At 39.0% G+C, this 24,205-nt stretch overlaps 3 protein-coding genes across 3 annotated transcripts; 1 reads left to right on the forward strand and 2 right to left on the reverse strand.

Annotated features, from left to right (window-relative positions):
* Positions 1-133: 133 nt before the first annotated feature.
* LOC146573166 (mpv17-like protein) lies at positions 134-7,061 on the reverse strand. Its single transcript, XM_085277774.1, has 4 exons — positions 6,461-7,061; positions 4,296-4,366; positions 4,068-4,097; positions 134-2,718 (listed from the first exon to the last, which is right to left on the reverse strand). The coding sequence occupies exons 1-4, from the start codon at positions 6,762-6,764 to the stop codon at positions 2,509-2,511; spliced, it is 615 nt and encodes a 204-aa protein (XP_085133900.1). The 5' UTR covers positions 6,765-7,061; the 3' UTR covers positions 134-2,508.
* Positions 7,062-8,619: 1,558 nt separating this feature from the next.
* Positions 8,620-13,909, reverse strand: ntan1 (N-terminal asparagine amidase). The gene is made up of 10 exons (XM_085277778.1): positions 13,358-13,909; positions 12,265-12,367; positions 11,385-11,450; positions 10,837-10,945; positions 10,669-10,742; positions 10,533-10,586; positions 10,382-10,435; positions 10,202-10,299; positions 9,769-9,882; positions 8,620-9,660 (listed from the first exon to the last, which is right to left on the reverse strand). The coding sequence occupies exons 1-10, from the start codon at positions 13,436-13,438 to the stop codon at positions 9,490-9,492; spliced, it is 924 nt and encodes a 307-aa protein (XP_085133904.1). The 5' UTR covers positions 13,439-13,909; the 3' UTR covers positions 8,620-9,489.
* LOC146573168 (putative ATP-dependent RNA helicase DDX17) lies at positions 13,887-23,363 on the forward strand. Its single transcript, XM_085277777.1, has 13 exons — positions 13,887-14,204; positions 15,174-15,333; positions 15,589-15,685; positions 15,961-16,094; positions 16,292-16,357; positions 16,485-16,626; positions 16,793-16,953; positions 17,050-17,222; positions 17,309-17,419; positions 17,534-17,595; positions 17,744-17,803; positions 20,687-20,920; positions 22,074-23,363. The coding sequence occupies exons 1-13, from the start codon at positions 14,152-14,154 to the stop codon at positions 22,577-22,579; spliced, it is 1,959 nt and encodes a 652-aa protein (XP_085133903.1). The 5' UTR covers positions 13,887-14,151; the 3' UTR covers positions 22,580-23,363.
* Positions 23,364-24,205: the final 842 nt, after the last annotated feature.

Raw genomic sequence — 24,205 nt, forward strand, 5'->3', positions numbered from 1 at the left:
TTAGTGAACTGTTGTAATAAACCCGTTTCCCAACTTAAGGGATAAGTAAGGAAACGTTATCTGAAAACAATAGGCCTACTAATTTTCATAGTACACATTAATGTTTTTGATGATTGTATTCAGTGTATTGCAAGTTAGTAGTTTAATATTATATACTGTCTCTGGTGAGAGCGCTTCAACAGTTTGTCTCCTTAGGCTTTTCTTTGACTCACATGCATATAAAACTGACAAAGGTTAAGAAGCAGGTGTTTTCACACAGTTGGTCAGTTTGCTTTATGGAAAATCAGGCAAACATCTTTTTGAACAATCTGTTACAAATTTAGAAACCACTTTAATGGAAAAAAGGAAGCTTCATTGTTTAAGTTTACTACCTTGTAAAACTGCGTACAAAGGCTATACAGTTCAATGAGTGGGAAGTGCTTTATATACAAGCTTTGATTCTCAAAATACCTGTAGTCCATCTAAATGGCAAGTAATCCATAGGAGGGATTTTCCTCTTGAACTCAAGCCAAAACAAACAAAAGGCACCTTTTGTGAAAAAAACTGTGAGGCTATTGACCATTGTTCTGTTGTAGGTACAAGAACAAGCTCATTAATGTCCATTTCATTTGTGTAGCTACAATGGTGTTCTCACTGTGCTCAGTAAAAAGAAAAAAATCCAACAATAAATGAATGACATTTTCTCGATTTATTCAACAATAAATATTATTACTATATTTCCAGCGGTTAGTGCAGAAGTAATTAGATGAGTTTTCACAGTCAACAGCAGCCATTTGTGCTCTGTGACAACAAAACCAGTAAAAACAGAAGGTTTTGACTTTGGAAAAATAGCATAGAAACAAAAGGAATATTCATTTCTTGGACATTTCAGCTCCAGGGTATCAGCACACATACAGTCAGGAAATCGGAAGTTATTATTAAGAAACATACACTCCAATCTCTGATAAAAGATACAGTAGTGATTAAAATGTTTTTCTTTACCTCAGATCCAGCAGTGCTTCATATATTAATATGTTATTAACAGCACTAATTTCGTCTTGTGAGACAGATGAAATGTTATAGCCACACACACTCAGAATGAGTATGTAATCGCAAACTATATTTTAGGCTCAAACGTACCAAAAAAGCTCTCCATAAATCCCAGTAGTACATGGAAACAGAAAGAAAAAGTTAATTATCTGTGTGAAACAGAAAAGAGAAGTATGCCATTAAAGTCTATATATAACATAACAAACTGCTGTATTCTAGCTGCACTCGATTTATAAAAGCCAGAGGCGTCTGATTTAACATTTTTTTATGCAGGCAAGTTCTATAAAGTATCTATAAAGTAATATTTATACAGATGGTTGAGCCCATGCGATGGTATAATATTAACAAAGGTTACAAAAACAGGCAGGCAACATTTCTTCCTTTCAAGTAAATGGATGTTTGAGACAAGCTTTTCCAGTTTTTATTAGACCAACACGGCATAACCTTTAACTTTCTCAGTACTGCATATTAAATAGTGAAATGACGATGACTGAAAATGTGCAAATCAAAACTGTGTTTTCAGATCTGCTTACATTTTTCTTGTGCTTGAATGGATTCATACTGTGCACTCAGTTCATTAGCGTTCTTATGTAAAAATGATCCACCTATAAATTGATAATACAAACATATAAAACAATATCACATATTGTTGGTACTAGAGGTGTCAGGATAGATGTTATTCATAATAACAGTGATATTTAAAACTGAAATTATGATAATTTTGTAGTTGTTATTACTTTCATGTCTGTACAGCTATTCCTACAGACTTTCTTTTTGTTGATTTTTTTTATGGATTTTGTAATAATATCAGTGAATTATTTTGACCATGAAAATCATTTGAGGTAAAAATCGTACATTGTGACAATCCTAACTGGTACCTGGGTATGTCTGTATTCGATACATCATATACTAAAATGTAAACTGGAAACATCTGGGATATTTCTTAGCGATCAGGCACTCTTTCAGCCAAAGATGAAAGGTTAAGCTGAGATTTAAATGTTTAAAATGTGACTCAAATCATCATTAATTAAAATTCTAAGCTAATAAATTAGCTGCCAGTGTCCACATGGTGGAAATCATTTGTACACTATTCCGTTTTTCACTTTGATGCAAATCAAGCAAATCAAGTTAATTTTTTTTTTAAAAAAGGACCTTACTTGTGGAACAAACACAAGATGGCATTAATAAAAATGAACAAAAGAGCCGATGGTCATAGTCACTGTGGTATGGAAGGATAGATCTTAATGTTTTCCCACAGAGCTAATATACTGCATAAATAATAAAAATATTCCGCATATACATTCAAGATGCTGGAGTTTTTTTCAGCACTTTCACTCTTATCTCACCGAGTCTTTGACCTGTGACCTTGGCAGTGTTAGTGTAACATCAGCTGAGTTAGACCGCAGTCCACTAGTCCAGCTGACGTTTTGTCACCTTCCATAAAAACGACTGACTCTGCTACTGTGTGGGTTTACATAGTCATGCCCCTTTGCTGGGGGCATCCACCTTGTCTTTCTCTTTAGTGTATTCGGCATCATCGTCTTTATGAGGGAACATCCACGCCAGCGCAGCACCAGCTGTGCCATCACCGGTCTGACGTGAGAAGCACAAGAAAGTGGCCCAGATGAAGGCACAGCAGCCAGTGAAGGTGGTCCGCACATACAGAGGCACCAAGGCAAAGTTCAGAAACTGAGAGAAATTGAGATAACAGCATATCGTCATCACTATTATGTCATAAATGTCTACTGATTGCTATTTAACACAGTGGTATGGATAGCAACTGGAGGGTAAAAGGTGTGGACAATGACCCAATGCAGTACGTAAGAAACACAGAAAAACACTTCCCCAGATACGTATTTAGCCTTTTTTTTTTTTTTAGCCTTTATTGGATAGAGAGGGTGTAGATAGACAGTAAAGCGGGGAGAGAGAGGGGAAGACATGTAGCTAAGGGCTAAGGGTTTGATTCAAACCCGGTCCTACTGCTCTCTGGTCATACAGCATATCGTCGCTTGCTCACCCACTGAGCCCACTGCTGTTTTTGAAGGTGAGATTGATTTTTGTGATACTACAGGATATTTTATTTCTGCTTTTACTTCATAGTTTCATAGTAATAAACTATCATTTTACAATCCTGTGTTTTGATTCATGTTTCTGCTAATGCAGTACAATGAACTGTAACTTTATTGTGGTATTTGACTTAGGTTTCTTCTCTGGTTTTCATGGAGTTTTTTGGATGCCCATTTAGCTGGGTTTCTGTTTAAGTTTCAGTTTCTACTTTGAGTTTATTACTTGTGCTAAGTGTCAGTGATTCCCCTCTCAGTTCTCTCCTTTGCCTCATCCTTTAATGCTAATGCATTTGTCCTCCAAGTTCCCTCGTCTCTGTCTTCGTGTTTAGTGTGAGCCTTCATTTCTCCACATTTACCATTTTGTCTTTTGGTTATTTCTTAAGCTTGGTTTTTCTTCATGTGTTACTTCCTACCTTGGCATTGTCCTTATTTTTTTGTTATGTCTAAACCTGAACCTCCATGTGCCACTTGCTCTGCTGATCTCACTGTATGGACTTTGATTTCTGATGGTATCTGTTTTTGGTCTTTGCTTGATGAAAATAGTTGAAATGTAGCAAAGCAGATCATTGAATCAGAGTCAGAATACTGTTTCCCAGAGAAAAATATGTGGTCACAGTTGCTCCAAGCGAGCTGCACGCGCACGCGCACACACACACACGCACACGCACACACGTCACTGAACGAATGTATTAATTCCTGTTGTATAAATAAAGAAAGCAGACGGTGACAGAGCACAAGTCCGTGAGTGTCTCTTACGTGTAGGAGCGCTCTGTCACTTGTCATTGCGAGTAAAGACAAGTGCAGTGTTTGTGTTTTCTAACTCAAGTGTCTCAGCTGAAGAATTGCAGGCTGATTTTAAGAAATCCCCTCTCAATACCCTTCATCCCTGAACTTTATTGCACAATTACTCTACATAGCTTCACCCAATTATATTAATGGACATAAGCTGATAATGATGATGCTGATATTTACCTGCATGAATGGCCAGAACATTAGCCCTGTCTGAGAAGAGAGATACAAACAAAGCACAAAATAAGAACTAGAAAACATAATCAGAAGAGCACCTAATAAACGGTTTGTACCAATAAAACTGCGGATGTTTGGGATTTGAGCACTCAACACATTGGACTCTTCTGCTTTGAAACAGATACTGTTAACTGTCACGACTTTAGAAAACAACAGCCTGTGTCTGTGACTCACCTTATAAGTATTCAGGAATTTTTCTCTCCAGTCTTCCAAGATGTCTTCTTTGCCCTCCAAGAAACTGACACCTGGAGGCACATGAGATTTGACTGATTTATAGGCAGTGCAGGAAGATCAATGCAGTTTGTACAGTATAAACATATTAAATAATCATGTCATGTTTTTTGAAGATCTTGATAAACATATAGCCACATTTGAAACAAAAATTAGTACAATAACCCAGTGTACACTGTTTTCCACTATCATTATGGAGTTTATGAAGCGTATGTGTAAGTTCAATAAGGATCTGTAATCACTTATCTGCCTGCCTCCGTGAGTGTTCAGCTGCTTTTCTGTTTTCTACACGGCTACCGCTTCCCTGTACTGTCAATCTCAATACTGACGTCATTACTCTAGTCCAATCATTTTCTCACCCGCCTTCTTTTTGCCAATCAGCCTCTGCTTTGCATGTTTTAAATCTCTGTTCCCACAGACCCCACCTCTACCCCATCTTGTTTAAACCCCTCAGCCAGAACTCTATTAAAGCTTCTGTATTCATTTTCACCACCAGCAGCGTTTAGACTCCGGGGCATGCTGTCCTAAATCATATCTCCGCTGGGATTTCATTCTGGCATGATGGGTCATCTGAGTCTAATCCCCAAATACATTAATTTCTGTATCTCAATTTTTAAGGATTCAACTGTTTCCACATTTGAAGTGAGTCAAATAGGTCCATGTTAGGTCGTTTAAGTGTTTAACTAAACGTGCTGGTCTGGCTTTAAAAAATCCATCCATCTCCATTTCTGAATAAATTCTTTAATCTGTCTCGCATGTATTGGTTATTATTCCCTAACAAAAAAGGGAAAAATATTAATTTTACTATACTATCTTGATTCTAGTTAATTTTTAATTTAACTTTCAATAGTTTATGTCCAAAAGCGATTATTGCACTTTCAACATTTAAGGTTATAGTTATAAAATCTGTAGTTTTTTTTTGAGCAGAAGCCATTTTAATGAAGAAGTTACAAAAGAAAGGTTTTGTGACAGACTGCAATAACAAGTTCTGATAAATTTATACCAGCAATATTGCTGTATATTGTTATGATTGTATCTGAGTGGATTGGAGCCTTACTGACACTTCTGGACCTCATGAAAGCACAAGCTACACAATAACTTATTGTGAAAATACTGCCCGAGTCCACAACAACTTTTGCTCAGCAGTAATGAATACTGTAAAACAACTGAGCTGCTCTGCTCTGCTGAATAAAACCATTTCTACGGTACCCCCCAAAAAATCTTTTCCCCCTGCATTATGTCTCGACATCAGCACATACTGGGGAACAAAATCAGGGGGGGGTTTTGGTTTGTAATGAGCCATTCTAGGGGAGTGACTACATACAAGAACTCAAATGGTCTGCATGTTAAAGAAAATTCTAATCAGTTTCCTGTTATTTTTAGTCATTTGATGAACAAAAATGTATTTTGCAAGGAAAATTACAACCCGCTTATAATCTTATTTGTACATTCTGGAGGATTTCTTTTGAGCTCTGGATGAATAATAAAAATCTAATTAAATCTAGCAAAAAAGTATGCAATTCTGATTTCATTTTTCACATTTGTATTATTTTCAGTATTTGTTTTCCATTTAATCTGACTTGGCTCTCCTTTTCTGCTTGCTTTCTAAGTCTTTGTTCATCCGATTATTTTAATTAAATGTTATTTAAGTCTTTGACTCGACTCTCAAAGCTGTAATCATAAGCTTTGACAGCAGATATGTCAAATGTTTAAATAAGCATGTGTTCTTTGATTTTTTTTTTCCCCTCTGTGGATTTATTATTAAAAACTTGCTAGGATTGAGGTCCCTTTGTGATCCGGGTTCTGATAGGGAGGAATTTTATCACTTCCCATCTAAAGTAAACCACTGTAATGAAGCAATATCTGCTGGCAGTATCAGTCGTAGTCCGCCCAGTTAGTGGTAATAATCCACTCCTTCATGTCTTTCACTTGACCTCTGCTCGTCTGTGTCACGAGACAAGGAACAAGCGGTGATATTAAGCCACATGAAAGGAGCACAGAGAGGGCATGGGTCTGATTACAAATGGACAGAGAGGCGATCAGCTGTGAGATTAACCATTAACCGCCGTCAGAAATCCTCCAGCCTGTGCCTCCCACAGCCCACCGACCTGTGTAGAAGACACTGGTGGCGAGGGGCGCAGCCGTCGTCTGGTCCAGGAACAGCTTCCTCATCACCATCCCGATAGAGTTCCCGGGAAATCTCCTCTCCAGGAAACGCATCCAGAAGAAATTGAAGTTGCCATGGAAACTAAACGCGACCACCGCGACGTTCCGTGTTTGTCTCCACTCGATGGTCTCCCTCCCGGAGAACCACTGGTGGACGAAGTCCCCCCCGGCGAACAGGCAGCCGTACAGTGTCACGTTGGTAACCCACGGAAAGCGACGGGCATGTCTTAAAAACAGCTTTAGCATTATTTTTAGCTGCCGTTACCCCGTGAAGTGAAAATAAAAACCTATTTCAAGTCCTTTTAACCACAAAACGACTGACTGTGATGTGCTAGCTAAACGCGTATACTTTAACAGTCACACACGGGTCTTCACTCTCTCCACATCACAGTATTCACCTACCACCGAGTCTTTACGTTTCTCGTGTAATTTACGCTATAAAAACACAAAATCATAGCTAAGATACTTGCTTGGCAAACACCATACAGCTGTAACCGGCACTGGACTGACAGCCGGCGCAAAGGTAGCTTCCTTCTGCTTAAATTTACTACGCCCCCTTTTTTACGTGAAAAACAGAAGCAGCGTTGAAGGGGCGGGGCTGGAACGTCCAGAGGAATATGTCCGCTTCACCGCGAGGATATTACCTCAAGTGACGCTTTTATGAACAACCAGACCGTGAAGTGCGAAGGCTTCTCTGTCAAATAATGTCTTCTTTACATCATGGCAAGGCTAATAGATCCATCATCTCAAGGGCAACAGATCAAAGACTCGACTTCAAACCTAAATCTTCTCTGCAGAAAATCACTGGCAGTACTGACAGGGTCCGTTCAGGGGATATTAACACAGGCTATAATAACACAGGCTACCAAGGACGGAGACTACAACTGTGTTTTTCAGTTCCCAGGATCGAAGAATTATGTATGTATGGTATGATTTTACAAATGTGTATATAACGTTAACTTTATATTAATTTAAATCTATGACGGTCTAACATTAATAGGTAGCAAAATAATAAGTAACTAAAGCTTTCAAATAAATCGTTTGGAGAACAGAGTACAAAATTTACATCCACAATAAAGTGGAGTAGAGGTATAAAAGTAGCACAATGCAAAAGTCAAGCAGAAGGTAAGTCAGTAAAATACTTGACTAATTATACTAAATTCCATTGTGTTTAATCCATAATAGGGTTGGTGTGACAGAAGAGAATGCTAGGGATAAGGTGGGGCAGATGGTTCTGTGTGGTGACCCCTAAGGAGAACAGCTAAAGAAGAAGAAGAATTGAATCAAACCAATCCTACAAGAAGTTGATCTAAAAGTGACACAAACAACTGTAGATATTGCTGAATTTATAGGAATGAGGACCTTTATTTACTGGCCCCCCCCCCCCCCCTGCAATACATGTGTAATGCAGTCCAGCAGAAGACACAGATTCTTTAAGAACTGTCAGACCCCAGTTCATCAGTTCTTGTGACATTTGAAGCCACTAATAAGGAGCTTTCCATTTAGGATACCTGCCCCCCCGGGGAAAATAAATTAAAATAAAATGAATAAATAAATAAAAACCTAAGCACTGCACATAACCCAGCACACAGTACACACCTAGGCATAAAGTACACACAAACACACATTCAAGCATAAGTACATGCACTCACACAGGCATACTTACAAAGAACCTACTGTGTAATCCAAAGGGTATGGTGCAGGAAAAGCTCATTTAAAATGAAAATGAAGCATTGATTTAAGTAACCTGACAGAAGGAAGAATGCCTTTCCAAAGTTTAGATGCCAACACCTCCAAAACGTGTTCTGCTATGGATTCAAAATTAGATCACGGAAAAAGGCCCTGATCCGATGAATAGAGGTGCTGACTGCTGGAATTTATGTCTCAGAAGATTTGTAGGAGCAGGAACCTGGTCATGTGGGGATTTCTAGGTTTTAAAATGATAATGGAATGTACTGATTTGCATCTAGAGCACAGACACACACATTTTATCTAATAAAACACATTGACACTTTTTACAAATGGCATTTGAGCAAACTGTTGCAAATTATCAACCAAAAATGTATTTTTCGATCTGAACAATGCGAGCATTCAAAACAGATTTCCTCATTCACATTTATTTCTCAACAAATACAGCATGTTCACAAGTTCCAACAATTTACACTGAATTTATCAAGCACCTTAAAACACAACTGATGAAAAGGCCATGCATGAAATTTTTAATCAGGCAAAACTAGTAAAACCGCATTTTCTTTAATTAAAAAACAATCCATAACATCCACACTGCAGAATACCATACACATGTACACATGCAGTTTGTAAAACAAACATATTCTTAGCCAGGTCTGCAAAAGAATATAGTTTATGATAAAATATCTTTTACATGGTAGATGTGTTTTTAGTCAAAAAATAAACTTTAACTATTACACAATGAAGAATTTAATTGTTCACCAAAATACATGATAGAAATTGTTGCTGCACATCGATTTCTTAACTTTTATATGTCTACTGTCTTCTGGCTTTGGGAGAGGAGGTAATCAATCAGAGCTGTGTCACATCTGAAACTGATTCTAACACTTGACTAATACTGGACCCATGATGTGGAAAAGGTCAGCACTTGGACACCTGGTGAAACACTGTAAATGATTTCCTTTAAAAAGGGAAAACAGAAAAGCAGTAGGACCTTATCCTGAACTTGCTGCAGAAAAGCACACTTCGTATGAAGTCCTGAAAGTGAGAAAAACTATTAGAGGCACGAACAAAGAGACTGCCTCTACTCATTCCACTGGACCAGCCAGATGAGTCAGGAAAGCAATTCAACAGATACATGTTCAAGTAAAGTAAACTCCATTTTAAGACACAATAAACACAGAACAGAAATCAGGTGAGAGGGTCACAATGCATCCCACTGAGCTGAGAGACAAAAAAGGTCAGCTACTGGGTTAAGGTTCAGCAAGAAAAGAGTTGGACTCTATGACTGGACAACCCTCTCCCAGTCCCCAGTCTCCGTCCTGTGGTAGAACTGTGGTTGACCCCCTGGAAACAGGCTTTCAGAGTTGGGGTGGTCTAAAAGGAATTGAATAGTGGACTTCATATGCTGGACAAAGTGCGGTGGCTCAGCCCTCGGAGAGGTGGACAGGTACTAAATAAGAGGACGAAATACCAAAGTCATAGTCTGTTTTAAATACTCACAAAAAAAGCTTCTTGTCATTGGTTAACAACCAAAGACAATAACTTCCAATAACGTTACCTTTAAAATTGTGTCGTCATTCTGTGACAACCAGAAGGCAATATCCAGATTCTGAGACCATGTGCACGGGCCGATTTGAAAAAGTCCCCGACTCGAGTCATATATGTTAACCATCTGCAAGGGATGATTATTTTAATTGGTATGTTTCAGTTTTTTGCCAGCAAAAAACAAAAACTAAACATAAAAATAACAACAATTTCAAGATCCCAGATCCGTTATCCATTAAAACACAGACTTGTGAAAACATTTTTAAGTCACTTCAGTAAGTACTGGAAGTCAGAAAAAAAAAAAAATCAGTGATGATGTAATCTGAGGATCTCTTTCAAAATTAACAGACTGATTAAATATGAGGTAGACAACTGAAAATTGTGTATAGCCAAACATGCATTTTTCTCTCAAAAAAAAATCTCATCATGTCATGTTTGCAGAGCACCTCTCCTCCCGTGAAGGTCCGTGCTGATCGCAGCTCCTCTGCAGGGCCTTTATGAGGGAAGGAGGCAGGGTAAACGTCCCCTGTTTTAACATCTACACCTGTTCAGAAACAAAGTCACAACATATTAAAGGCTGAATACCACGAAAGCACTGGATCCTGTTCTGTAACGGTATCACTTACCAATTCCATATACTACAGGTCTGTGAGTTCCATTAACAACCACATCGTTCATTTCTACAACAGCGAATCGAAGGCACGATTAGAGCAAAGGTTTTGTTTTGACAGGTGTATCTAAACAGTCTTCAACAGTTAAAACAAACATCAAAGTTACCTGTGATGCAGCATGTTTCCAGATGAATATCCTCCTTCTGTACCTGGAATGCTGCTGTGAAGTGATAAAAAGCCATTTAAGTTATGCTGCTGCATTACACTGCAGTCCAACATGAAGTAAGTTTGTAAGGTTATACCCAGTATATCAAGACTGAGGTTATGGGATGTTGTTGAGTCGTCATTGAATCCGCCGACAAGATGGAGCTCAAGTCTGCATATTGGAAAGGAGAGGAGAAATGTAAATTAATTAATTAATTAGTTGAATAATCTGGAATTTTACTGCTTTTTTTATGTGTGTGTCATACCTGCCCTCCTTACAAGCATCACTCAGTGATGTCACCGCTTTCACGAGGAGTGGTACTTCAGACCAAGTGCTGGAACCGTCACAATGACCTAGGCAAACTGCTCCACTTCCTAAGAAATAATGAAACGTAATTGTTAACCACAAATTCAATATACAGTTTCCTTTTATAATGCCTTAGCACAAATGGTAAAATGGTAAATGGCCTGTATTTGTATAGCGCTTTACTAGTCCCTAAGGACCCCAAAGCGCTTTACACATTCAGTCATCCACCCATTCACACACACTGGTGATGGCAAGCTACATTGTAGCCACAGCTGCCCTGAGGCGCACTGACAGAGGCGAGGCTGCCGGACACTGCCAGACACTGGCGACACTGGCGCCACCGGGCCCTCTGACCACCACCAGTAGGCAACGGGTGAAGTGTCTTGCCCAAGGACACAACAACCGAGACTGTTGGAGCCGGGGCTCGAACCGGCAACCTTCCGATTACAAGACGAACGCCCAACTCTTGAGCCACGATCGCCCCAAATATGGTAAAGGATTTCTCACCAGTGTGCCGCAGCACAACCAAATGGCAGGTTGTGGCATCATCAGATCCAATGACTGAAACGCATTCTGTTAAAAATAAGACAACAAAGCATGTTACTGTTATAGTGCAGTACATGATCTGGAAGACCAAGTAAACATGCTGAAGTGCTGAATTTTATACCAAATAGTCCATAAATAAATAAAAGCAGAGTGACGCTTAGAATAATTCTTGATCCAAAAGCTATTCAGTGGTCAGACTTCATCACACACTATTAAGGTTTCTGTTGTTGGCTGAATGCCTTGTAGAACAACAAGTTTTAACAACAAGCAACCAATCAACATGATGGAGCCAAGAGTTTTCACACTTGAGGTTGAGCAGCAATGGCAAAAAGTAACCCCAACGATTTCTTTACCTAGCTTGATGATGAGGTGGAACTGTCACTGAAAGTAATTCATGAATATAAGGCAGAAAACATAGACTGGGATTTATTCCATATACTGCTACATATTAGAGTGGGTACCAGGCACGTTATCCATCCATCACTTTAACGCTTTGGCAATTAAAGTAAAGTGCAGACACAAGCGGAGTAAAATTACAAAATGTGTGAGAGCTTAGCTGCAAGTCTTCGGCTTCATTTTTGTAACTGATATGACAAAACTGGTAAGTGAAAATGTCTATGTCTTCTTTTTCAGTAGCCTCTGTTTCTGCCTGCCAAAACATAACCCTTGAGTTTTCAAGCTAAAATTGGTTCAACAGCATCTCCACCCATCTCTGTTATGTGGGCCCTAAAAGATCAAAGCTGTGTGAGGGTAAGGTGTAGACATAATAAAAGTCTTATGTATCAGTGTGTATACAGCCTTGCGATGAGGTCATCTGGTTCCAGTATTTTGTTTTACTCACTGTCTGCTGGTGTTGTTGCAGCAAACTCCCTCTGATGGACATACAGGAGGCACTTTGGATCAACATCAACAAGCGGCTTAGACCGAAATGCTTTTGCCTTTTCCTGTGACATGAAAGCAAAATAGTTAAATGGTTCAAAGTGATAAAACAAAGAAAACAACACAAACTGATTTAGTAGTTGACTCGGATATTTTTTCTGATCCTGACTCGTAAAGCTGGATCAATTATTGGGGACGACGGGATGCGGGCCAGCAGGTTTACAGGGGGTTACTAGGAGTTATGTTTGGTGAAACTTTAGTTGGGTAGTTTTATTGCACTTCCTGCAACAATTTGCAATTTTCAGCAACTTAATATTATTTCACTTTTCCTCTCACTGTCTGCTCCACTCTCACAGTATGACTGAGAGACACAATAGTGTGACCATAAACAAAAGCAAGGTGCAGTGAAGACTCTCTCACTGAGCTGAAATGAGACCAGTGCAATAAACGAAGTGAATAATTTTTTAATTATTATTTTTCATTTATCTTGTTATTTTATTTATCTTTCAACTTCCCCTTACCAAAAAACAAAAACAAAAAACAACTAACTAATGACATACAGTTAAAGAAGATTTGAAGACTAGATTACCAAAATAAAGGAACAAAGCTAGAAGGCTAGAATGAATCTTATTCTGAGCTAAGCACAGGTATCCTACCGATCTCGAGGATTTGTGATGGAATTGAGATTTGGCAAAGCGACATTTATGTGTAAAGTATTTGTTTATGTGGATGTTACTGTTATTGAGGGTTTGAATCTTTTTCATGTTCGTTATTAGTCCATACTGGATATCTATAGCTATAAACGGAATCTATATTTAAGGTACCTGAAACGTAGTCGTAGTGCAGTTCTATAAATCATTCCTGTGTAACTTATTAGGTTTGGTTTTTTGCTTCATGCACAGATTTACAACCACTGACACTTACTTGGTTACTTTAGAGACAGTTAAATCTGTTATGTTAGTAAATTATCAACAGCGATTTTGTTAGCATAACGATATACAGACAATTCCTATTAAATGAAAAGGATGAGCAGCCACACTTTTGCAAAAACAAACCTGTAAATGTGGATTTTTGTCGAACAGGTCCGCTGTCGATCGTATGCGGTCAAGCGGTTTATTTTGAATGAACAAAGGCATTTCTTCAGGCTATGTGAACTTTACAGTGGTTGTCACGAAGAGCAAAAACTTCATATTACTATCTTTAAATACCACATACTGAATTCATTACTCAGTACAGTCATTGGTTGCACCCATCTACTTGAACTTCCTGGAAGACTTTTCTTCGTCGCTTCACAGTCGGATGCACCAGGTGAAGCATTAGCGCCCCCTACTGCTGAGTTAGAGATTCCTTATGTTCTTCGTTAAAAGTATGAGATTTGTGTCAACACAGAGCTTTTTTAACTACTTTGTGGAGATCATTTTAAGGTCCCTCCATCTCACTTTGCCTTTTCACCGTGAAATAGGGCCCAAGGTTTTGACGCCACACAGCGATAAAAAGCGCATTGTTTACACTTATCATATTCACCATTGCGGCTAGTGAATATGCGTACGTAGTAAAGGTTCGTTTTAGACGAGGCTACGTAAACTTACTAGCTGAAGTCACGTCGGGAAAGAGGGCAGGGAGGAAAGGAGCGAGCTAGCCGTTTAGCTACGTGACGTACACAATAATTGTGTAATAATCCCGACATTTACGCGTAATTATCGTCTAATAGAAAAATAACGGAAGGTTGCGACGTTCTTGTCGTTGTTCTCGTAAATTGCGCTTATTTTTCCGTCAATCGCCGAGCGAAACGAAAACAAACCGCTCTCCGACGTCAAAGCTAGCATAACAAACACAACAGAACGGGAAAATGAGAGGGGGTTCATCTTATGGAGACAGAGACAGGGACCGTGGTCGAGACAGGTGAGTTTTTAGTTTATATGTGAAAGCAACATATTTTACACACAATTAGCTTTACAGACCTGGACTTGGGAGGAAGTTCGACCTGAGGCCCTGTTTTGTTTTGTTTTTATTAAACCCACAACCGATAAAGCCTAGACTTCCTCAATATTTTCTTAATTTTATTGTTACTCCATTATTATCATTATTATTATTATTATTATTATTAATAATAATAATAATAATAATTGTTATTATTATTATTATAATTCACAGTCGAGGGTTATAGTACATTTGCAGAAGTACAAATGCAACAGTTGCTTAAAAATGGTGTTGAATTGATGCCAGGATCAGAATCAGAATACTTTATTAATCCCGAGGGAAATTATGATAATTTCATGATAAATTATGATAAAGTTCAGGTCGCCAGTATCTGCTGTTTAAATATCAGTAGGAACTACAACTTAGGGCTACCTGGTATTTTTAACATTACATTTTATTACTTAGGAAATTGTAAAGGTAAAGTGTTGGGGTTTGTTACTTCTACCGGTGTACATACATAATCGTTGTGTCATCACACTACACTTACTAGCACACCTTCGGTGGTGTTTGCACATCTGAACTTAACTGAATATTGTAACCCTAGGTTTATATCTGCTGCAGTCATTACATAATTTCTGTAAAGGATTAAAGGTATTATAACTATCTTAAAATAACCCTAAAGCTTTAGGTTATATAAACAAAGCACAACAGAGCATTTATTGACTGGTGTAGAGGAGTTAAAGTCCTACAGTTTTTGTGGACTAATATAGGATTGGCACTGTAGACTTGATGATTATAATAAAATTACAGTGTTGTTACATGCATTTTCAGTAAGCCATACATATTTTGGTCAGGATCATAATTGCAGCATTAGCTCAACAGTCAATCCTTTGCTGCAGCTTGCGGTTCTGAGTCTTCAGTGCTCTTTATCTCATTGCTCTTATTTCTCAGGCCACGGTTTGGGCCCATGAGCGGTCGCGGTGGACCTCCACCAATGAAGTTTGGGAATCCAGGGGAGCGTCTTCGAAAGAAGCGGTGGAATCTGGATGAGCTGCCAAAATTTGAGAAGAACTTCTACACTGAACATCTTGAGGTGCAACGCGTGAATCAGGTAAATGTTTACTGTTTTTCTTCTACATCAGTAATATGAAAATGTGATTGACCTAATTTTTGGAGGGTATTTTTGGTAATAAGTTCTGTTTCAAATAGTGCTTTTGCTTGTGTGAGAAAAAGTGGAAACATACAATAAAAGCAGCAAAAATTGTAATTCTTTGGTAAAACTTTAGAACATACTCTGAAAAATGTGACCAATTTACACACCATCCCCTCGTGTATGTTTTCCCCCTTCTCTTCTTGTTATGTACAGTATGAAGTGGAAGACTTCTGCAAAAGAAAGGAGATCACAATCAGAGGGTCCGGCTGTCCAAAGCCTGTCACCGCTTTTCACCACGCGCAGTTTCCTCGTCAGTAAAAAATACACTGCATAAACTATGATGCTGGCACAGATCATTTCTATAAAACATTAGCAAAGCATTAGTTTTAGTAATTTTTTCTTTCACAAACTCAAACATCCAGTGACTATAAAATCTCATAAATTTGTTTTAAAGCCATTATCAAAATGTTTCTTACACGTACTGCAGGTATATTTAAACAAACAATTCTTCTGATGAAAGGAAACAAAGAAGATCAAAACATCTGCACAGCTTTTTGTTGATTGTCTCCCTCATTTTCCTGACAGAGTACGTGATGGATGTGCTGATGCAGCAGAACTTCAAGGAGCCCACAGCAATCCAGTCCCAGGGTTTTCCTGCGGCCCTGAGTGGCAGGGACATGGTGGGGATTGCACAGACTGGATCGGGAAAGACACTGGCTGTGAGAATTCTTCATCATTTGGGACCATGACAGAATTTTTAATGCTTTATTTAAAAGTCAATAGTAATTTCTGTATGTAGCACATGTTGCTAGGTTAACTGCAGAAGTAGGAAGAAAATCATTTTTATGCTTATACCAAAAGATTTTCAAATGGGCATTAGTTGGTTTTACTAATTTTTTTGCATTTTTTCCTGCAGTACCTTCTTCCAGCTATTGTACACATCAACCACCAACCCTATCTGGAGAGGGGAGATGGTCCAATTGTAAGTTTAAACTTAATGTGTAATATAATACCATAATATAATACAGATTTTATTTAAATCATGATCTTAGTGCAGGTCTTCTGTCATTCTGTAACCTTCCTTATTTATTATCCTCATCTCGTCGTAGTGTTTGGTACTTGCCCCAACCAGAGAGTTGGCTCAGCAGGTACAACAGGTCGCTTATGACTATGGGAAGTCTTCCCGTATCAAAAGCACCTGTGTCTACGGTGGAGCTCCAAAAGGACCACAGATTCGAGACCTTGAACGAGGTATGGTTGGGTGTAGATAAGGACATGCAGTGGATTATTGAAAACTGTTATAAAATCCAAGAAATCTATGAAATGTTCTGTTCACTATATCCCACAAGAACGATTGTCACTTTGCCTGAGCACCTTTCAAGATGTGTATTGCTTTTTCTGGTCTTCTTGACTCTAGGGGTTGAGATTTGCATTGCCACACCTGGTCGCCTCATTGATTTCTTGGAGGCAGGGAAGACCAATCTGCGCCGCTGCACCTACTTAGTGCTGGATGAGGCTGACCGCATGTTGGACATGGGCTTTGAACCGCAGATTCGCAAGATAGTAGAACAAATTCGGGTAAGGCTGAGGGCTGGTTTACTATTAAGATTCTGGATAAAACCCTATCGTAGAAGTGTTTTTCAGTTAAAATCTATTTCCTTCTCCGTCTCGTAGCCTGACAGACAGACTCTGATGTGGAGTGCAACGTGGCCAAAAGAGGTTCGGCAGCTGGCTGAGGACTTCCTGAGGGACTACATCCAGATCAATATCGGAGCTCTGGAGCTCAGCGCCAACCACAACATCCTGCAAATAGTCGATGTCTGCATGGAGACTGAAAAGGACGACAAGTAAGAAACAAAAATATGACTAGAGTAAAATAGCATGTTGCAATCTTTCATTATAGGTCTAATTTGAGCTCTTTCTTTGTTGGAAGACTCATTCAGCTGATGGAGGAGATAATGGCTGAAAAAGAGAACAAAACCATCATCTTTGTGGAGACTAAGAAACGCTGTGATGATCTTACACGGAGGATGAGGCGTGATGGGTGAGGAGTTACTCTCTCTTGTGATAATTACAAAGTATTTCTAGGAGAAATATTGAACATTAAAATACTGAAGGTGGAGTAATCTTGCTACTTTAATGTGGTTTTGTTTTCTAGGTGGCCGGCCATGTGCATTCACGGAGACAAGAGCCAGCCTGAAAGAGACTGGGTACTTACAGGTGAGGATAAAGTGGTGCCACCTTCTGTCCTGTCTTTGTTGTGGGTTATTTTCCTCCCATTCATCTGTTACCAGTATTTTACAAAATGATCCTCTTCTTCAGTTTCATTTTGTTCTTCTGTTGTAAAGTGTTTGATTGTATTCCACAGAATTTCGGAGTGGCAAAGCCCCCATTCTGATTGCCACTGATGTTGCCTCTCGTGGTCTGGGTATGTCTCACCACACAATAGTTCATAATATCTCACTATCTTAATAATTCATAATATCTCATGTAATTCTGTATTCACTGTGTCATTGTGATTCGGTTTTTTTTTAATCTATTTTTTTTTTCAGAAATAACTTTTAAATAATATATACATAAAAGAATAACACAGTTATAGTTGGTGGGTTCCTATTAAAGTGACCTCTGTTCTGCTAAATATCTTTACAAGTAGGCCAGTAGATTGTCTGTAAGTGGACAGCTGGAGAACAACCTTTCTTGCAATTGGCAGATATAAATCAAAACACAAAATATACATTTTCTTGCAGAACTGTCCTCCAACAATTACACTCAGGTTGTTTATGTCAGTTTTTTGTTATTAGGAATGTATTAATTTGGGTCAACAATAATTACAAAATAACACTTAAATACACTAAGTACACATCTGCTATAAAAATTTTAAAAAAGGCTCCAATATTTTGCAAAAACTCATTGTTTGCCTTTCAGTACATGTACTTAATTCTAGTGGAAGATCACAAGTATGTCATTTGATCTGTTAACATTTTTGCATTTAAAAAATTAAGGTTAATAGATTTTTAAAAATTCATTTTAATTATGTTTCTATTATGAGTCAGTGTCATTATAGTAAATGAATAAAATAAAAGCTAAAGTGTAGTTAACTGAAATAAAACTCTTGAAAAAGGTTAACTGAAACTATATTTTGCACATAAACAAAACAAAATAAAAATATCCAAGAAATGTCCTTAGTTTTAGTATTTCTCAGGTTGGCTGAAATTTACCAATACAGCCGGTATTGGTACAGATCTTTATTGAGATATGGGGGTATTTATGTCATACTTATGTCACTGTGTACCAGTGTCCTTATTGTGAAATATATTCTAAGCTTCTTCTTCTTCCTGAAAATTACACTCCATATTATAATACTTAAAAAAAACTTGTAAACTTGTAAAACTTGTATATTAAAAATTAACTAAAAGTTATCAAAAAAACCGGCAATGAGTAAGTCCATACTAAAATCTAAAAAAAAAAGTTAAATACAAAACTAATAACACTTCTGGTTCTGGTTTTAACCTATTAATGTGGTCTCTCGGTTAAACAGGACATTAGCACATTGGTTACAGGAGCTTTTACATAGATTAATACACCAGTAATTGTATTATACAGTGTGTACATGTACTATTGCAATTAACCACAAGTGTGAAAATAAACTGAAAGGAATAACAGGAATGAATTTAGTGATAAACAATGAAACAAATCAGTGCTTTATATTAAAGCGCCCGCCCTTACTGTAATAATGTGACAGTCTAACGGACCGTTTTGTCCAGTATGGAGGCTGCAGGCCCTCTGGTCCACTGGGTTTATAGTCTGTTTCTTGTTACTGCAGTTTAAAGGCTTCCTTCAAACGGGGCTCTTTGGCACGCTGCCTGAAAGGAGGGGTGTGTGGGACAGATGCTCCTGTGCACCTTTTCTTATGTCTCCTTTGTGGTGTCAGTACAAATTTACTAAGGATGTTGCACATATTGCACTTTTTAAAAAAAATCTAAGCGTTAAAAGATAAATTGTGTAGTTGTCCCTTTATTCTGCAAAAATGTTAAAGTTTGCTATGTTTTGCAGATGCATATGTGTAGAATAAAGACAGATGAATTTTCTCAGATCCACTTGTTGACAGGATAATCTTGAGAAGGGGGGATAAGTGAAAGTGTCTTAATTTTTCCAAAATCCCCATGACCGAATCCTTGTTCTCTTTTCCCCTCTTCTCCTCTCAGGGTTTGGCAGCACATGGCAGCTGTAACAATCTGCGCTGCTGTCACTGCCCCCTCATTCACGTTAAAATAGAAGCTTCGCTAGTTTTAGAGGGATTACAGCCCCTCTTATTCGACTAAAAAAGATCCCCCCTGCCCAGTATTGTCAGAGTTTGTAAATCCAACGAGCCTTCCTTGGGAGCAGCCTGAGGTTCCTGTATGTCTGCCCATCGGTCCGTCCCAAAAAGCAGACAGACAGGAGAGAGAGAGTTAGACGGGCTCGTCTGGATCCAGTCCTGGCCAGGGTCTGAGGAGGGCCCTGCAATGCGGCGAGAGAGCAACAGAACCACCCGTTGTGTGTGTGTGTTTGTGTATACGTGTGTGTGTTTGCGTGGGTGGGTGTGTCTCTGGAGATTTAACGGTTCTGCTCCCGTCTGACGTTGCTGGTGTGAGCAGAAGGTGAGGGAGGAATCCTGTCTCCCTCTCCCTCAGCCCCTCCTTGTGAACCAGGACTGATCAGGGGGGACTGACTACCTTTGTAAACACAACATGAAGGGGGTAAGTACCTCACCACCCCTTTGTCCTAACTCCTCCACGAGCTCACCATACATTCAGGTGCTGCCTTAGTGCTCATTAAAATCAGTAGCATTCAATCACGGTACATTATTATTCCTATGTAGTAGGTAATGGTTGATTAAGTGGCTTCCCTCTGTCACGATGGAGGGGAGAAGGGAGACTTATTGATCAGCAGTGCTGTCAGAGCCCCACATCTTCTGTAATGAGAAACAGACTCGTTGTCCTCGCACATTCTGAGCAGCAGTCACATTAATGTGAAGATTACAAATCCAAATCATGATTTCAGCTGAATGCCATGCTCACTTTATATCTGCTGAGCACAAAAAGCTACTTTTCAGTTATTTTTGAATGTCGTTTGGATTTTTGCACGATGTCTAAATAAGCAGGTAAGTTATTCGTTTAGAAATTCTCCTAATAATGCATTTGGAAAATATTTAGTTGTAATTATATATTTGGGCTAAAATAAAATTACCTTTTTTCTCCAGAAGTCCTGATCTTGAGATTCTCATGTATTTACTTTCTCCCTTCCTCTAATATCGGTTTTAATTCAAAAGATGTGGAGGATGTCAAGTTCGTCATCAACTATGACTATCCAAGCTCCTCTGAGGATTATGTCCATCGTATTGGACGTACAGCTCGCAGTACCAACAAGGGCACTGCTTACACCTTCTTCACCCCAGGAAACCTGCGACAAGCACGAGACCTTGTCCGGGTGCTGGAGGAGGCACACCAGGCCATCAATCCTAAATTACTTCAGCTTGTGGACTCGGGCCGTGGAGGAGGAGGCGGTAAGAAGGACTCTGTCACGCTCTTAAACCTCAGTCAAATCACACAAATTTTGTGTGTGAAAAGGCTATCCATAAATATTTATCATACAACAGAAGGTGCTATTTTTTATCATTTAATGATGATTAATGAGTTTTGTTACTCTGTTTTAGACTCCTAGTACTGAAATCAGTCTTAAAACGTATTTGTTACCTGTGAATCTGTTTGTCCTGATTGTGCTTTACATATTTATACACCTTTGGTTCTAGGCTGCTGTTTAAGTTTTAATATGAAAGGCAATAGAGCACACAGGTACCTGTTCAGTATGGTCAGTGACAGTTGACTAGCCTGATTGTAGTGCAGGAAACACTACTGAAAAACTTCACACACAGCTTAGTCAAGGAAAGTCACTGCCTAGATTTAAATAAGCAAACAGTTAAGAATGTTCTATTGAATAACTACTGCAGTGATTAATATGTTTCACATGGAAGCAATGGTGAACCACGGTGTTTGAGGAAGAAATAAAAAAACAATCTTGAATGATGACCATCAGTGATAACTTAAACGTTTCAGATTGTTAAATATTATCAGTAGAACTCACAGTAAACTCATAAGATTGGGGTGAAACACCTGTGTGGCCTTAAGAAAACCACTCGTCAGTGATGCTAACTGGAAAGAAGGCATCCCTCATGAAACGATGCCCCCATAATGATTAGTGTCTTCATATAAGCTTGTAGGGTTAGTGTTTCGATCTGGGGTTCCTGTGGTGGTCAAATTTAGGTTCAGCAATATTAAGTTCCTAAAAATGAGGTCAGTTGACTACCTAAATATGTCAGATTACCTGTTTTTCCTAACAATGGATATTTTCCTATTTGTGTACTCTTAACATGATAATGCCTGGATTTATCAGGCTGAAAGTGTGCTTCAGGCGACATTATTCTCACACATGGATTGGCCACCACAGGTTGGCCTTCTATTCTTTCGCTTAATTATATTTACAAAGTTATTACTCTGTATTTTTTTTTTTACTTTATTATATTCTATTTCAATGACTTACTTTATTTCACCTTTTTTTTTGATTTGGTGGATAAAAAACAAGAATTTTCCAGTATATTGTGTGTGTTAATGTATCTAAGTATGTTCTTACCTGAAAATTGTTGAATTGCTGTTTTTCAGGTGGAAGAATGCGTTACCGTGGCAGCAACTCCAACAACCCGAACCTGATGTACCAGGAAGAGTGTGATCGTCGTATGCGCTCCAGCGGCGGCGGGGGCAAAGACAACCGCAGCGGCTTCAACCGTGACAACCGCAACAACCGTGACGGAGACCGCTCCTCTTCTTCCTCCTACAGGGACCGAAGCCGGGATCACCGAAACAACTACAACTCAGGCTCGAATCAGTACCAGAGCTACAACAGTGGGGGAGGTGGCGGCGGAAGTGGCGGCAGCTACAACTCTCGCAGTGGAAGCCAGGCCGGGAGCGTCGGAGGTCAGGATCAGACGAGCCAACCGCAGGGTCAGTTTGGCCAGGCTCCTCCTCCACTATCAGGGGGCCTGCAGCCCCTAATGGCTCAGCAGTTTGCTCCACCACAGCCCCCACTCATGGGCTTCATGGGGCAACCGCCGTACCCGTTTCCTTCGCCTCCCCCTCCTCCCCCAGGCCTGCCACCTCCCAGGAAGTAAACTGAACAAGCACCGAGTTCCTTTGTGCTACTTGTGCATCCACAGGTTACCTTTGTGGGCTTTTTAAAAACTCTTGAAATCATGTAGAGGCAGGGGTTTCAAAGGCATATGTGTAAGGAGGTAAGGGCTTATATTTTCTATTTGTTTTGTACTTTTTAATACACCCAAAATGTGGAATTTAAATTGTCTGATAGAAAAGGAAATCTTCAAAATTTACCAAGGGTTTTCTAAAGTAGACTGCCACTGTACCTGCACCATGAACCATAAGTATTGTGTTTCTATTCCAAACAAATGCCTCAGAGGATGTGATCTACTTAAAGGATTTGATTAAAATGAAAGCGACGTTAGACTGAAGCCTCAGTATTATGTGGATCATTGGGCCGGTCTACTATAAATTCATTAATAGTCATATTCCAGGCTCATATCATTCTTGAGCGCTATATTAGTCTACACTTGTTCAGTTTGAGACATTTTGGCTAGCATTACATTTTATTTATTCTTTACATTATAGCTTTATTCTCTGAAGCAACATTGAAGTTTGTCTCTTCTCTCCAATAGTTGTCATACCAGTCAATCATTGAGTTTGTAGTGTGATCGTTGTACTAGACTCAGATTTTGTCACGCATGCTTTTCCTTTCTGCTGTCCCGTAGCATTACTAAGCACATTGTTGACTAAACTGCAGATTGTTGCTCGTTTCCCTTTTCCCCCTCAACGTGTTCGTTTTATTGCATTTTCCTAAATAAATCAAACCAATAAAGTGTTTCCTACTTTTCAAATGATTAATCAAGCGTGTACACCTGGTTACTTCCCTGTTAAGATGACCTTCACTATATTATTGTAGTACATTCTCAGGATTATGCACGTTTTCTTTTCTTTTTTTTGATCAGTAAATGCATATTGGTGGGGATGGAAGTTGACTTCTGTTTACAGTTGGTGCACAAAATTATGACTAACATGGACATGGGTTACAAGGAATGTGCTACATGCAGTTTTTTTTGTAGAAAATGGTTTCTAGAAACTTCAGCTTAGTATTTATATCTGAAACAGGTTTGGTAAAGGGGGAATCCACTCTGATCTACTTATAACCATACCACAAATTGCTCTCTCGGTTTTAGCATTTACTTATTCCTTTTTGTTAAAAACGTGCAATTAGCTGTGGCAATAATAACAAATCTTAGCTGGCCTATTAATACCCAAACCTAGCAGTTCTCAAAAGTCGGACAAAGCCACAGCATGTGGAGCATGGATGAGCCTAATAAGACTTACAGTTGTGAACTCTAGTTTTTAAAGAGTGTGCCACAAAAAGTATAATATCGACTTAATTTATTAAATTTGTTTCGAGTGGAAAGCCTCCTCCACACCTACATGTCAGTAGTAGTAGCAGAAGGGTGCCAGTTTAGCTCAGTGGGTCAGCAGCCAGCCATATGCTGCATAACCAGAGTGCAGCAGCCTGTGTTCAAGTCTTCTTCTCTTTGGCCCCACTTTCCTATCTGCCTTCACTGGTAAAGACAAAAAATTATCAAAAAAAAACTATGTTTGATACCGTTATGGCAGTCCTGCTTGTCCTTTGTATTTTTATAATGCAAATCTGAATGGAATCAAATCCGTTTCAGCGTTTTTCACAC

The sequence above is a fragment of the Mchenga conophoros genome, linkage group LG6, assembly GCF_057382185.1.
Source record: "Mchenga conophoros isolate Kocher_MC1m ecotype Shallow Benthic linkage group LG6, M_conophoros_male_GT1.1, whole genome shotgun sequence".
Classification (NCBI taxonomy): domain Eukaryota; kingdom Metazoa; phylum Chordata; class Actinopteri; order Cichliformes; family Cichlidae; genus Mchenga; species Mchenga conophoros.